Below are 14,505 nucleotides of genomic sequence, written 5' to 3'. Positions count from 1 at the left end.
AGGTTAGACCAGTTGAAAATGAACATGTTCAGGGATTATATTACATATTATTTTCATGCTACACATCCATACTTCATCTATGTCGTTAGAGATATTAGTATTGTGATTTGTGACCACAGATGACATGCTAAATGTGGCAAAGGCCGTTGTGTTCCTATATTTTTATTTTCAATAGACCAGATTGTTTTTTGAGAAGTCACTCATAATTTCGACAATAAAATTTAAAGCTTTTATTGTTCAAGACAAGAAAGTGAAGATATCACACCAACTTGTATGCTCTCTAATCTTCTGGTTTTTGAAATGTCAAGTGATCTGAGGTTAACCAATCCTTCCATACCCTGAGGCAGTTCTTTAATAGACGTTCCACGTAGATTAAAAACTCTTAGTTTGTTGAACTTTTTTACGGACGATATTTTCTCCAATGTTAGACAATACTGTAGAAACATAAAATTGAGGTTGGCCAGTTCAGAAAATGATGGTGGCAACTCTCTAATCTCAGTATAAGAGATGTCAAGAATTTGAAGAGCAGGCACAGGGTAAAAGAACCCACTGGTTATGTATGAGATAGGATTGTTCCGCAATAACACCGTTTTGAGATTGTAACAGTTTGAGTTAATGGGAACTAGAGTTTTTATTTCATTTCTTACCAAAGAAACTATTTTTCCGTCCCATTCTGAATTGTATGGTATGGACGTTAAGCGCAATCTAGCTTTAACCATGAAGCCAGGTCCGATCTTAGAAGTGAGATAGCTAATTCTCTGAACAAATCATGCATTTTTAACCTCTCCTCTCCACTTTCCACTAGCACCTCCAACATTCTAGCATCAGTCAGTTCTCTTATTATATTAAATCCCTCATCTATTTCTTTTAACAAGTCCTCCTCATCCTGTATTAAACTCTCGGCCATCCAAAATCTAATAAGTTCTTCAGGTTTAAAAAGGTAATTGTCAGGGGAAAATGCACAATACATGAAGCAACTCTTTACTGTACAATTTTTTAAATGATGATAATTGAATCCTAGGATCTTAAGCAACTCTATTTCCATACCTTGGATCAATGATGGGGTCCTTAGATCATGCAAAGCTTTCCTCCAGGCAGTTTTATTATCCACATGTCTCATAGCATGGCCAAGCGTGATGATGGCGATGGGAATACTGCCACATTCATAAACCATTTCTCTAGCAATTGGTCGATGGATCTCAATAGTAAGGACCTCGCTACCAGTCCTGCTAGCAAAAAATTCACATGCCTCATCCAAGGACAATATTTCCACTCTGATATTCTTATGTGTGTGCATATTATCATCACAAACACTCTGCAAACAAGTAGTCAAAACTATCTTGCAACCACTCAATCTATTGGGTATAGGAGTTCCCACTTCTGCTAAAGGAATTGGCTCGCAGACGTTATCAATAATGATGAGAAACTTCTTGATCGAGTTCCTTCAGCCACACAAGTAACATTTCACCTTGACTTTCAGTGTCGTCATATTGAAAAACTGATTCATTTCAGTGAAATTGATAAAACTGAAAAACTGTCTAAAACTTTTAGACTTTAGATATGAAAAGCAAAACGCTTTATGCCTTGTTTTATTTTGGTGCACGCTTAAGCTGTGAGATTCCTTCATAGTAGAAAGACTACATAAGAATATAAAACACAAAAAAGTTTAAGAGGGTGAAACATATTGTTGCTTTGCCGAATGACAAAATTGTAACGTTATTTACAAGTGTCCATTGTAAAAATGATGAAAAGCTATACAGATGAAAGTAAATATATTTGAAGACGAAAATACAATCTTAAAAATTTCAAAACACAAAATTCCTTCTATAATCATTATCACTTGATATAGTGTCTTTCATATCTCTATCATAATACCCAACTATTTCCCTTCTTAATTGTTTCAAATCTAACTGTAGTATGTAAAGACTACTAGAGTTCCTTGCAGACGACTTGAACACTTTTCAACTGACTCAGTTTTGTTGACCATAACTAAGAGCATAGATGGATATAGGGGGATGCGTGTGGGGCGGTCGCATCCCCTGAGATTAGAAAAACATCACTACCACATAACTAATTGCATAGAAAAATCTTCAAACTATAAGGAATTGCATCCCCCCTCCCCTCCCCTCCCAATTATTTTAGCAAACTTCTACTACCGCACCCCCAAAATTTTCACAACTATAGTGAGAATATAATCAACAAAAAAAAATAGTATAAAAAAAAACTAATAAAAAAGATTCTATTAAACAAATGTTTTTTTTTACTTCTCTTTTTGCCCTTACAAAATTATCATTTATCATTTATTTTGAGTCCAAAACCATTAAAGATGGACAAATGTGTTTTTGAATGTTTGATGAGTTAATGAGACTAAAACAAATAGCCAAAGACCCAAAGCTTAACCGGTCAGTTTGTATAATTCTAATCACCCATAACAAACCCATAAGCTCTCCTCCCTTCCTTTCACTCTTAATTCTTAAACAAGCGTTAGACCTCAACCCAAAAAAAAAACAAAAAACAAAAACAAAAAAAAAAACAAATTCAAAAAGGACTTGCGGCGCAGCTTGTTGCACGTTTGTCCTAATTATTTATAAAACTTGTTATCATTATCAATAAAATTTCCACTTATTATTATTAATTTTTTTTTATATTATATAGACTTATAATATTATAGGAAGTTAACAATTTGTTGAGTTGTTGTAGACTAGATTATGTAGATATATATAGACATAGTAGTATCAATTAATGACTTAAGTGCTTAAGTAGTTAACTTTATTAGTCCATAATAAATTCTTAGTAGTCAACGCACTCTAATTTTGTGAATTGAAATAAATGAATAATTTTGTTGATTTTATTGTTTAGATCTTCTGACAAAAAAATAAATAAATAAAAAATTGCATACTTTTTTGGGGGGGGGGGTGGCTTAGAGTCCTGGCTCTATCCCTACTCTTAAGGTCTAACATTGTTTAATATCAGGCTATGACCTGTGGTACAAGTGGGGAGATTGTTAGAACTTTTCTCCTTAAGGTGTACCTACATAGATCATATACATTACACGATTGTTAAATGTCCAACTACGTCCGAGTGACTTTGGGAAGACTCACTCACTAAACCGTGATCTTAAAGTAACATGACAGAGTCATATATTATCATGTCTCAAATCACACGTGTCAGGTCATGACACGTGGATAAGGTAACTATGTGCATATACGTTTTACGAACTTAAGCGTATTTCTATTATCATAATAGGCTCATAATAGAAATACACCCATATATATATAAGTTGAGATACTCATTCGGTCATTCCAAACCCTAATTTTATTCTCATAGTTTTCCATTTATTGTGAGAGAACACAAGAAGGGTTTTGGAGTGGAAGACCACAATGTTTTGCTGCTTATAGGATTTGCTTAGTCATCACCCGCTATGGCTTCAGGTATGTCCTATTTCAATTTGTTTTCTTTATTGATTGACATGTGATTCTGGGCTATGAAGAAATTCTCAGTCTTCACAATAGATTGCCAATTAACAGAGAGCCCAAGACTCAATTATTCTGCTTTTAGTATAAAAAGTAGCTGATTAATGTTATTACAAGACCTCTGAAACAGATCAAAGTCCTCAACACAGATCAAGAACCCCCTGACACAGTTCAGCTGGTTTGATATACACTGGCATTCGCAAAGGTCTCAGTGTTCGAGTCTCTTGGGAACCGTACCCTCGGTTATTGGGGTTTACTGTTGGAGAGAAAGAATTAGAAGTGAAATCAGTTTATGGAAGAACTCTGAAGAAAAACTATGTACTGATAAGTGATAACACAACACAATCACGAGGAACAACTAACTAATCCAGACTGACACTACAACCTCAAGTAGAAGAAAACCTTAGTGGGCATTCCCACTATCACAGAACGTGGACTTACTCTAGAAACAGACAACATAACTCCTAACTAATAGCAACCAAACATAAGGAGTTCACATACACGAGTAAACTAGACAAGAAAGGTACTTGGAGTCTTGGACCACATGAACAATAGGATTTGCATCACCCATCTTATCATTTATTGGTTTCAAACAGGACAGGCTTAGGAGTTTTCAGATTATAGACCATTTCCGGCATCCGGGGTTTAAAGCCCCGACCTAAATTTTGTTAAGAGCTGAAAATTTTTCGTTGCCAACCAAAAGAAAAAAATTAGAAAAAGTAAAGAACAGAGAGAATAAAAACATTATAAGCTCATGTAGAAATAACATAATATTATTGGTAAATAAATCCAATTTTGTTGTCAAGTGCATGGTTTTGGCGAATCAACCAAAACATTTGGTTAGTCCAAGTAAAAGAATTAATCATATATTTCTTTTCCTAGATAAAAATGACCGGATACATTGGAGTGATGATTCTTTAAACACCTTTTTGTTGGTCAACAAATTTAATCTCACTTTCAAATCTGAGTTTAGACCTAATTGAAAGATATTAAAATCGTATATTACAATCATTATGCGCATGAAATGTAATAGAGACCAGATGGCCTAACTAGGAAGGTAGGTTTGAAATGTCTTTCCCTGAATTTGTCGGAATTTTTTAGTACACTACTGACTAATCTGCTTGAGCTCGGGTTTGAAGTCCGATGTGGCTTGAAAAGAATATGAGAATGGAATCAATGGATACATGCTTACATATTATACACCACAAATTACTCAAAATCTGGTTATAGAGTTTGGCTTATAACTTCAGAATTTTACATGTATTTCAGTTATTCATGGACCGCTGACAGAACATGCTTGTCCTACTCAACTGTTGAAAACATTAAATTTTGACTCAGTCCCTCCTTTTTAGTGTGCGTGTTTTAGACAATGAGTTTGCTACTACTATACAGAATCAGATGATGGCCCTTATATTGCTTCACTAAGAGAATAAATGAAAGAACTATGAGTATATAACTACATAACTTGCGAATGAAAAGTCTGAATTTGAAACAGAAATATGTGGACATGGAGATACACAAGAGTATACTTAATTTACATAGACTCCATCGCTATACAAGAAATACAATTTGAAGAGAAATTTCACTATATGCATATATAAATTGCATGCTATTTGCGTGCACCACACACATTATTGTGCTATTAAAAAAAATGGCTAACAGCTCATGTTAAAATCATTGATGATCACCCGTAATGAACGAGTGCCCCTGTCCAGGACTCGGCCGGAGTCTTTTCCTCTAAGGCTTTGAACATCGATTGACCGATGACCCTTCCTTCCGGGGCTTGGTCCTGATTTCTATATAACTTGAATACATTGGCCTTGAATAGTAGTAGGGTTTTCTTCAAGTGCAGTTTTATTGTTAGATGTCTAGAGCTTATGAACTAAAGATGGTTAAGTGAATTTGTACTTATATTATTGTTTAGCCAGGCGTTTCTTTTAAACGGATGTCCATTTACGGACATGTTATAGTGTCTTGCATAAATTAAAAAGTTGTTATATATAAGTGTAAATTAAAAAGTTAATAAGAATAAATTAAAAAATTGTTCAAAACATTATATAAATTGTTTCAAGACACTACATAATAAGCTGCCCCACGAACGTGTCCGTAACGGACTAGTCCAGAAAACCTTATTGTTTAGCATTTTTATTTGACTACACTTATCAGGGGTGATAAATTATCTATTCAAACACATGAGAGGATTTAGTTTGAGTAACCATCCTATGAGATTCATTATGAAGAGTAAATTTTTTCTGTGGAGCAGAATAATGAAAAGTGAGTTCTTGGTGTTGAAACTTGGGAAGTTTTGAAGTCATACCAAAATGTTAAATCATTGAAAAATGGGAATCATAGAACATCATATTTGAAATCTTGTTTCTCTTTTATATTGTTACATTGATTAGTTTTCTAACGTTATTTGGATATATACGGTGAGATATATGTAGTTTACCAATATAATTTTGACACATTTTTGTTAGGTATATTTGTATTTTACATGTGGAATTTTGGTGACTGTAAGTACCCTCCGTTCTATACTACAGAACACGTGTCCACATGGTAGGACGTCTTACTTCAGCTCGTCCCACAACATCAGATCGTACCAACGACCCATCACCCAGGTCATCACCAGCAGCAGTTACATCCATTTATGGAAAGATATCAACTAGCACAATCTTGGAGTCCAATCAACGCCACAATCAAGGAAACATTAACTTTGTAATAACACATTAATGGCGAATTACCAATATAGCACACAAGGTGGATATGCAATCCATAACGGTTCAAGCACATATCTATAAATAGAGAGAGATGAACTACGTAAGGCTTGATTCAAGTTTACCCCGAGAAACTTGATACGTAGGCAACTCTTATCCCAAGAAGAGTGCAGCCATTTCCTATCCAACAAATCATCAGGTCGTAGTCCCAAAGTAACCAACATCTACATTGGCGTCGTCTGCCGGTTCATTTCCTTGAGAAAAGAACACCCAATCTTTTCTCAAGCCTATGAAGCTGGTCAGAAAAACCACAATGGAGCTCAACTTACAAGCATTGGCAGACCAAATGAAGACATTCCAAGAAGCCTTCATCACTTTGCAACAAGAAAACCAGACAATGCGGGAGCAGGCTAACTCCACCGCCAACAATGGCACCACAGAAGTCGGGGAGGACAACACTGTTGCAGCCCTAACCAACACCACCAATCAGCATCTAGAAGACTTTGTGCAAAAACTAGAGAAGTCAAGCGAAAGAGCCAACGCGATCTAGATCACTCAGAAGATGCTAGAGACGTACAAAGCATCACCATTCATCCAAGATATCCGAGACAAACAACCTCTTTCAGAGTTCATCCAATAAAAGTTCCCATTGTACGACGGTACCTCCTGCCCAGGCGAGCATGTAGCTCGCTTTAGCCAAATCCTAGCACTCTACAGCCATCCTGACTACGACTACCTGAAGTGTAAACTTTTTCCAGCCAATTTAAAGGACGGAGCAATAGACTGGTTTTACACACTCCCTTCAGATTCGATCAAGAACTTCAACAACCTTGCTGAGACGTTCGTAGCAAAGTTCGTCCACAACAAAAAGAAGCACGCCGACCTGGACTCCTTGTTTCAGCTCAAGCAAGCTTATGGAGAAACGATCCGAGCCTTCCTAGGACGTTTTAAGAAGGACCTCCTCTCGCTGGAGTCAGGACTCAGTGACGGTTTTGCAATTTCTGCATTCATATATGCCCTCTTGGACGACTCCGACCTAGCAGGGTCCCTCATGCGCAACAAGCCAGACACCTCAGCCGACCTGTATCACAGAGTCGACAAATACATCAAGTACGAATAGTGGATGACCAAGCACAAAGGCAAAGAGGTCCTCGCAGTTAGCAACGAGCCAGACCCCAAGGAAAGCAACAACAACAACAACAACAACAACAACAACAAGAGATCCAACGCCAGCAAACCCTCATACACAAAGAGGGAATTCTCCAACTTCTCCAAGACGCCAAGTCAAATCTTGAAGAAAATATATACAATATTATACTTCAAACCAAACATCAACAAGGTGAAAGCCATACCAGAGCGTCCATACTGCCATTTCCACAAACTCCACCACCATAACACCAATGATTGCTGGAGCCTCAAGCACTACCTCTAAGGCCTAGTGGAGGAAGACAAATTAAAAGAGTTCTTGCCAGAAAGCGATCTGAGACACAAGCTGGATGCCAAACGCAACAGAAGCAGGAGTAGATCAACTCGACGATCTAAGTCTCTAGGTCGGTCAAGGCACAACAGGAGACAACACTCCTCCGACCAAGATGAGGACAAAGTAATCAACATAATTACAGACACCTCAAATGACGAAACCTCAGGTCGGGAGAAGCGCAGAAGAGTGGGAGCAATCCAAAAAATCTACCACCTCTCACACAAAGTCGAGATGATGAGCCCCACCGACCCTAAGAGGACAACAACAATTTCATTCACAGAAGAGGATCTAGACAAGGTGTGCCTACCTCACAATGATGCCTTGGTAGTGCATGTCAAAATCAACGGTTGGACAGTCAAAAGAGTCTTCATCGATCCATGGAGCTCATGCGACATACTATTCTATCAAACATACAAAGATATGCACCTGCTGGACTCGGTGATGATAGAGTCTAATGCACCGCTCTATGGGTTCAACGGAGATCATATAGATGCCATCGGAGACGTAATCCTACCAGTTTCCATTGGCGAAAAAGAGGACATGCTCAAAACTTCAACACGGTTCAGTGTGATCGATGTGAGGTCGTCCTACACTGCCATTCTAGGACGCCGTTGGATTCACACAATCCAAGCAATTCCATCAACCCTACACCAGGTCTTACGATATCCCGGTCCCAGAGGCATCATGGAGCTCAGAAGCAACCAACTAGAAGCTCACTGATGCAATCAGGTCAGCATTACGACCTCACCCAAGCCTCAGGTCGTCGAAGCCAAAGACGTCCCAAAAAGGCAGGATCCTCAAACATCCAGCCCTCCAGCAACGGCATCAGAAAAGCTCACAGGAAAACAAGCTCAGATAGAACCAGGAGAAAAAGTCAATTTGGGCACAACTGATGACCCAAAATTTGTTTATGTAGGGGTGACTTAGACCCCAAGCTCAAGGAGCAGCTTGTCAAATTTCTATCTCTCAATAAAGATGTTTTTGCTTGGTCATATATCGATATGCCAGAAATCGACCCTCAGGTTGCTTGCCACAAGTTAAATGTAGATCCAACCATCAAGCCTATCAAACAACGACCTAGGAAGCTAGCACTCAAATTTCAAAAAGCCATCAACGAAGAGGTAGAAAAACTCAAAAATGTTGGATTCATCAGAGAAGTCGAGTACCCGACTTGGATTGCCAACATAGTAGCCGTTCCAAAGAAGAATGGTCAGGTACGACTCTGCATTGATTTCACCAATGTCAATAAGCACTGCCCAAAGGACAGCTTCCCCCTACCAAGAATCGACATACTGGTAGACCAAACTTGCAGCCATGAGCTTTTGTCATTCATGGACGCATACAGTGGGTACAACCAAATACCACTTGCAGTAGAAGATCAGGAAAAGAAGTCCTTCATAACCGAGCAAGGTACGTTCTGCTATAACGTCCTACCTTTCGGCTTGAAGAACGCAGGAGCGACCTACTAAAGACTTGTCACCAAAATGTTCAAAGACTTGCTAGGAGACACTACAGAGGTCTACATAGACGACATGGTGGTCAAAAGCGAAAAGACAGGTGATCACTTCTCCCACCTACAAGAGGCCTTTGAACGACTTTGCCAAAACAAGATGAAGCTTAACCCAGCCAAATGCGTATTTGGAGTAGCCTCAGGGAAATTCTTAGGTTACCTCGTCTCGCAAAGACACATTGAAGCAAACCTAGAACAGATACGAGCTCTCCTTGAAATGCCAGAACCAACCACAAAGCAACAAATCCACAAGTTATCTGGCATGGTTTCATCCCTCATCAGGTTCATCTCAAGAGCATCTGACAAATGCAGACCATTCCTGCAAATACTTAAAAAGGGAGCAACTTTCACTTGGACAGACGAGTGCCATAAAGCCTTCACCAACCTGAAAGCCTATTTATCAACTCCACCCGTCCTGTCCAAACCAGAAGAAGGAGAAACACTAGGGCTATACCTTGCAACTACCGACTTCGTAATCAGCTCAGTTCTCTTTCGCGAGCATGATGAAGTCGAAAAGCCGGTCTACTTCACCAGCAAGACGTTGTCAGATGCAGAAAAACACTACTCTCCGATGAAGAAAATAATGTTTTCTTTACTCTACTCAGCTCGGAAGTTCCGACCTTACTTCCAATCTCACAGCATCAAGATCATCACTGACGTACCTATTAAACAGGTATTGAGTTCTAACAACAAAACAGCCCGCATGGCCAAATGGGCTGAAGAACTAGGAGAATATCACATCGAGTTCGTTCCCAGAACGTCTCACAAAGGCCAGGTCATGTTGTTGCTAATTTCTTGGCAGATTTCCCCATCGAAGACATCAACTGGGAACCCGAGCCAATCACTTCACTCCATCAACAAGCCACCCCAGACACATGACACCTCCACATAGATGGCGCATGCAATAACAGTGGTAGTGGACTGGGAGCTGTATTAACTTCACCAGAGGGAGCCCAGCTACAGAAATCAATCAAAATTGATTTCGCAATGTCCAACAACGAAGCAGAATACGAAGCATTGATCACAGGCTTCCGAATGGCACAGCAACTACAAGTCTCAAAGCTTAAAGCCTACAACGATTCCCAGCTAATCGTCAAGCAGATTACCAAAGAATATGTCACGAACGGAGCAAACTTGGCAAAGTATGCTAAAGTCGTTTATGACATAATCAGCTCGTTCAAAACATTCTCCTTAGACCATATTCCTCGAGATGACAACAGACATGCAGACAGCTTGGCTTTCCTAGCCTCCAAAACACAAGAGGCATGTCCGACCACAGTCTACATTGACATTCTGGAATGACCTGCTTACAAGAAAGAAAATATCAATATCCTCACAGATTTCCAGCCCTCATCCGAAGAAGAGATCAATCAATCTTGGATGGTCCCATTCCTCAAGTTCATCTTACATGATGAGATCCCATTAGAAACAAAGCATGCCCGTGCAATACAATTTCGAGCCCCAAGATACACAGTGATCAAAGGAAGACTGTTCCGCAAATCAGCAGGAGGACCCCTCCTAAGGTGCATAACTCCAAGGGAGGGACAACTCATTTTCGACGAAATCCACAAAGGTGAATGTGGCAACCACGCAGGAGCTAGATCACTGGCACACAAAGCAATCTCCCAAGGGTATTATTGGCCAGGCATGCATATAGAGGCAATAAGGTACATTCTTAAATGCCTCCAATGTTAAACTTTTGGCCATAATCACCTAAGTCCAGCAAAGGAATTGATCAACATAGCCAGCCCATGGCCGTTCCACATGTGAATGCTAGACATCATGGGACCGTTTATCCTGCAAAAGAAATCAGGGCTCAAATACGTCCTAGCAGCCACAGATTACTTCACCAAGTGGGTTGAAGCAATTCCACTAGTCCAAGTCAAGGAAGTCATGGACAATATCATCACTAGATTTGGTCTAACCCACACCTTAGTCATGGACAACAGAACGCAATTTGCTGGCACACAAGTCAAGGATTTTCTACGGAAATGACGTATCACTCAAGCATTTTCTACATCTAGATATGCACAAAGCAATGGCCAAGCAGAGGCCACCAACAAGGCCATCAAAGAAAACCTCCAAAAGAAGCTGGAGAGCAAGAAAAACAAATGGCCAGAGCAACTCGAAAACATTCTATGGGCATATAGAACAATAGCTAGATCCAGTACAAATGAGTCTCCTTTCACACTTTGCTTCGGAACGGAAGCAGTGATACCATTAGAACTCACAATCACAACTACACGGTCTGACACTGTTGAATCAGGAGTTAATGACAACATCTTGGCAAAAGAAGTTGATCTCCTAGAAGAATGTAGAGAAACTGCCGCAATATCCCTAGCTCGATACCACCAAACAATCCAGCGTTCTTACAACAAGAAGGTCGTCCTAAGATCTTTCCAAGCTGGCGACCTAATCCTCAAAAAGACTTTAGCATCAGCCAAGCTCGACCCAACATGGGAGGGCCCCTACATTATTGACAAAGTCGTTGGAAATGACGCATACTGGATCAAAACCCAGCTCGGTGATAGGCTTCCCCGACCTTGGAATATAACTCTCCTCAAGTGCTTTTATCAATACGTTTTTCTCCAAGTACATAAGTCAATATGAATGAAATCTCATCAACATTTTGAGTGCAGCTATCATTTTTGCATTACATGAGCACCTTGTATTTCATACTACGCAGCACGACCTAAGACATCACAATGTCAGGTCGGATATCAAAGACGGAATTCAGAGCGACTCAACAACAACAACCACATAGTGGTTAATTTTCAATCAATTCAAATCTAGGTCCCCCAAAAGGACCCTAAACCAACTTAACACCAACGCCAGGGTTAGGTATGGTTCAACTGTAATTGTCACTCAAAGGCCAATTATCAGACAAATTCAATCCAGGGGACCCCCTAAAGGACCCCAAGTTAACTGACGACCTCACAAAGGGTTTAAGACAGACTCAAATATAATAGCCACTCAAAGGCTAATTATATCAATCAGAAGTTCCCCCAAAAGGAACGAATCAGGCATACACCTAGGGACAAGACGAAGCCTAGGTGCCAACTATACAAATGCATCAGGTCATACTCAAACGCTCTACGACCTGTGACAAAAGACGACCTAGCAAAGTCAAGCAGTCCATAAGGACTAGTACTACGCAACACAGGTCGTCAAACAATAAATCAGTAAAAACAAAAGCAATCACATGCATACTTCAAGCCGACTTCAACAAGTAAGTAATTTAAATATTTCTCATTACAAAATCGGTTAGATACTGAGGCCCCCAGGTTATCCCGGGAAAACGATCTTAGTATCCCCATAAAAAATAATATTGTATCAGTATCAAGAACAAAGAGCTGTTTAAATATTGTTCAAAGACCTCCCAACCAAAGAACAAGCACAAGAGGTTCAGAATCAATTCACACAAGAAAGATTATCCACATTCAAAGGGTCCAGATCACCACCCTCTACAACACCAGAACCGGTAACCTGATAAAAAACAACTTCAGAAACATCCAAACCAGAAACAACAGAAGGAACAGCTGGAGCAACCGGTGGCACAACGACTTGGTCAGATGGCAGATCAGATGGTCTACTAGCATCTACACCAGCATCTGCAGTAGACACTGTTGCAGCCCCACTTTCAACAGACATCTTAAGGCAATCATACTTATCCAATGCCTCAATATAATCATCCATTAGCACGTACACATCGCCACTCTCCACCGTGTCCACCAAGTCGTTATATGCAATCTCAGCTCGTTCAGTAACGGAGCACAACCTCTTGCACTCATCGATCCATTGCTGAACCTCCAGCTTTGAAGAATCCAGAGCGGGTTGCAACAGAGCCACTTTACCACCCAACTGTTGCACTTGATCCCTTAGCCCTGCAACCTCTGTTATCTCAACTTGCTGTTCAGCCACCAGTTTGTTACAAGTTTGCTTGCTGACATCCAGCTCCTTCTTGTAACGGTCGGAGATAGACACCATATCCTTCAGCTTCCTATACATCGCCAGAACCTAGCAAACAAGATAACAAATATAGACATTAGAATGGATCAAAATCAACAAGACCTAAAAGGAGCAAGCTCAGAATGGAAGAATACTCACATAGCACAACGATCGTTCTATCTCCACCAAGTTCACTTCCAGGCCCTTATTATCCAGTTTGCGCCTATCCCCGGCAAACACAATACTTTCCAACAATGCCCCACCAACCAAAGGGGACTTGAAGCTACAATCACCATTCACAACAAACTTCGGCAACAAACTGTAGGGGTCCTCATACGTAACCATTCTATCAAGGACAACACTGTCACTCTTCTTACTTGGGTCCGTACTTTCTAACCCCTTGCCCTGCTCAATAACAGGCTCAGCCTCACCAACTTTTTTCTTTCCACGGGCCTCAGCCACCCCAGCATCATCAGCTAAATCAATCAGGTTCATCCTCTTCAGAGGAACCCGACCTAAAGACGAACGACCTCCTCAACAGTACCAAGTCGGTCTTCAGACTCAGTTCGGGCCTTCTTACCTCCGACTCAACCACTTCAGAACGCCTTTTCAGATTAGGCTTCTGAAACGAAGTGGGAGCATCACCCTCCCCACCAAAGACTACCACTGCGGCACCACCGATTTCCAAAGGCACCGATCTCCGGAGGAAGCAGTTGGATGCAGAACGATCTGCATCACCAGCGGAGAAGCGGTTGGACGCAGAGCGCCCTCCATCCCCCAGCTCAAAACGTTAGGGTGCCAGACGATTTGCATCACCCAACTCAGAATGTTGGGATAACAAATGATTTGTGTTACCCAACTAATTAGGACGTCTGGAAGGCGTCACCCCTCCAGCCGTTCTCGCCGCACCAGAACGGTGTTCAGCGACCCCACCGGACGTCCTAGCTCCACTAGAACGGCTGTCACTAGCACCTCCACTCCTTTTCATTCCAGAAACAAGTGCTTTCTTTTGACTCTCCCTCTCCATGGCAGATTCCGAGCTAGAATAAAAAAGTTCAACCACTATCTTGCGAGCCCTAGCCTTTTGCTCCAGCCTCTTATGGTTGATTTTCTTCCCACCACGCCTCTTAAAGTAATGCGCAACCTCCCCCAACAAAGCATGCTTATCCTTCAAACTCAAACAAGCAAACCTTTCAATAACATCGTTCTTCGTACGGAAACGGATTGTAATCTCTGCAAAAACAAACCAAATAAATCAGAACGTCCAAATTAAAATTTACTATACACATAACGACCTACCAGGAAATTGTACAACACGTTTATCAATCTCCAAACTAGGCGGACAATATCTACCTACAGCCAACAATGGCTTACACCCCC

The 14,505-nt window shown here is 40.5% G+C and overlaps 1 protein-coding gene across 1 annotated transcript; it reads right to left on the bottom strand.

The window, feature by feature from the left end:
• Window positions 1–694: 694 nt before the first annotated feature.
• On the bottom strand, window positions 695–6,118 carry LOC147504760 (putative disease resistance protein At1g15890). The gene is made up of 2 exons (XM_086605355.1): window positions 6,044–6,118; window positions 695–1,315 (listed from the first exon to the last, which is right to left on the bottom strand). Exons 1-2 carry the CDS (start codon window positions 6,116–6,118, stop codon window positions 695–697), a joined length of 696 nt encoding a protein of 231 aa, XP_086461481.1.
• Between the last annotated feature and the right edge of the window lie 8,387 nt (window positions 6,119–14,505).

The sequence above is a fragment of the Coptis chinensis genome, chromosome 4, assembly GCF_015680905.1.
Source record: "Coptis chinensis isolate HL-2020 chromosome 4, ASM1568090v1, whole genome shotgun sequence".
NCBI classification, from domain to species: domain Eukaryota; kingdom Viridiplantae; phylum Streptophyta; class Magnoliopsida; order Ranunculales; family Ranunculaceae; genus Coptis; species Coptis chinensis.
Note: the sequence above shows the minus strand (reverse complement) of the source record. Positions and strands in the feature narration are given on the sequence as shown.

Excerpts from the sequence above, each read along its gene's own strand:
- LOC147504760 (XM_086605355.1), bottom strand. The coding sequence starts at position 6,118 with ATGGATGTAACTGCTGCTGGTGATGACCTGGGTGATGGGTCGTTGGTA. Across the intron at positions 1,316-6,043 it reads ATGTTGTGGGACGAGCTGAA|AGTGTTTGTGATGATAATAT; the intron begins GTAAGACGTCCT and ends ACTTGTTTGCAG.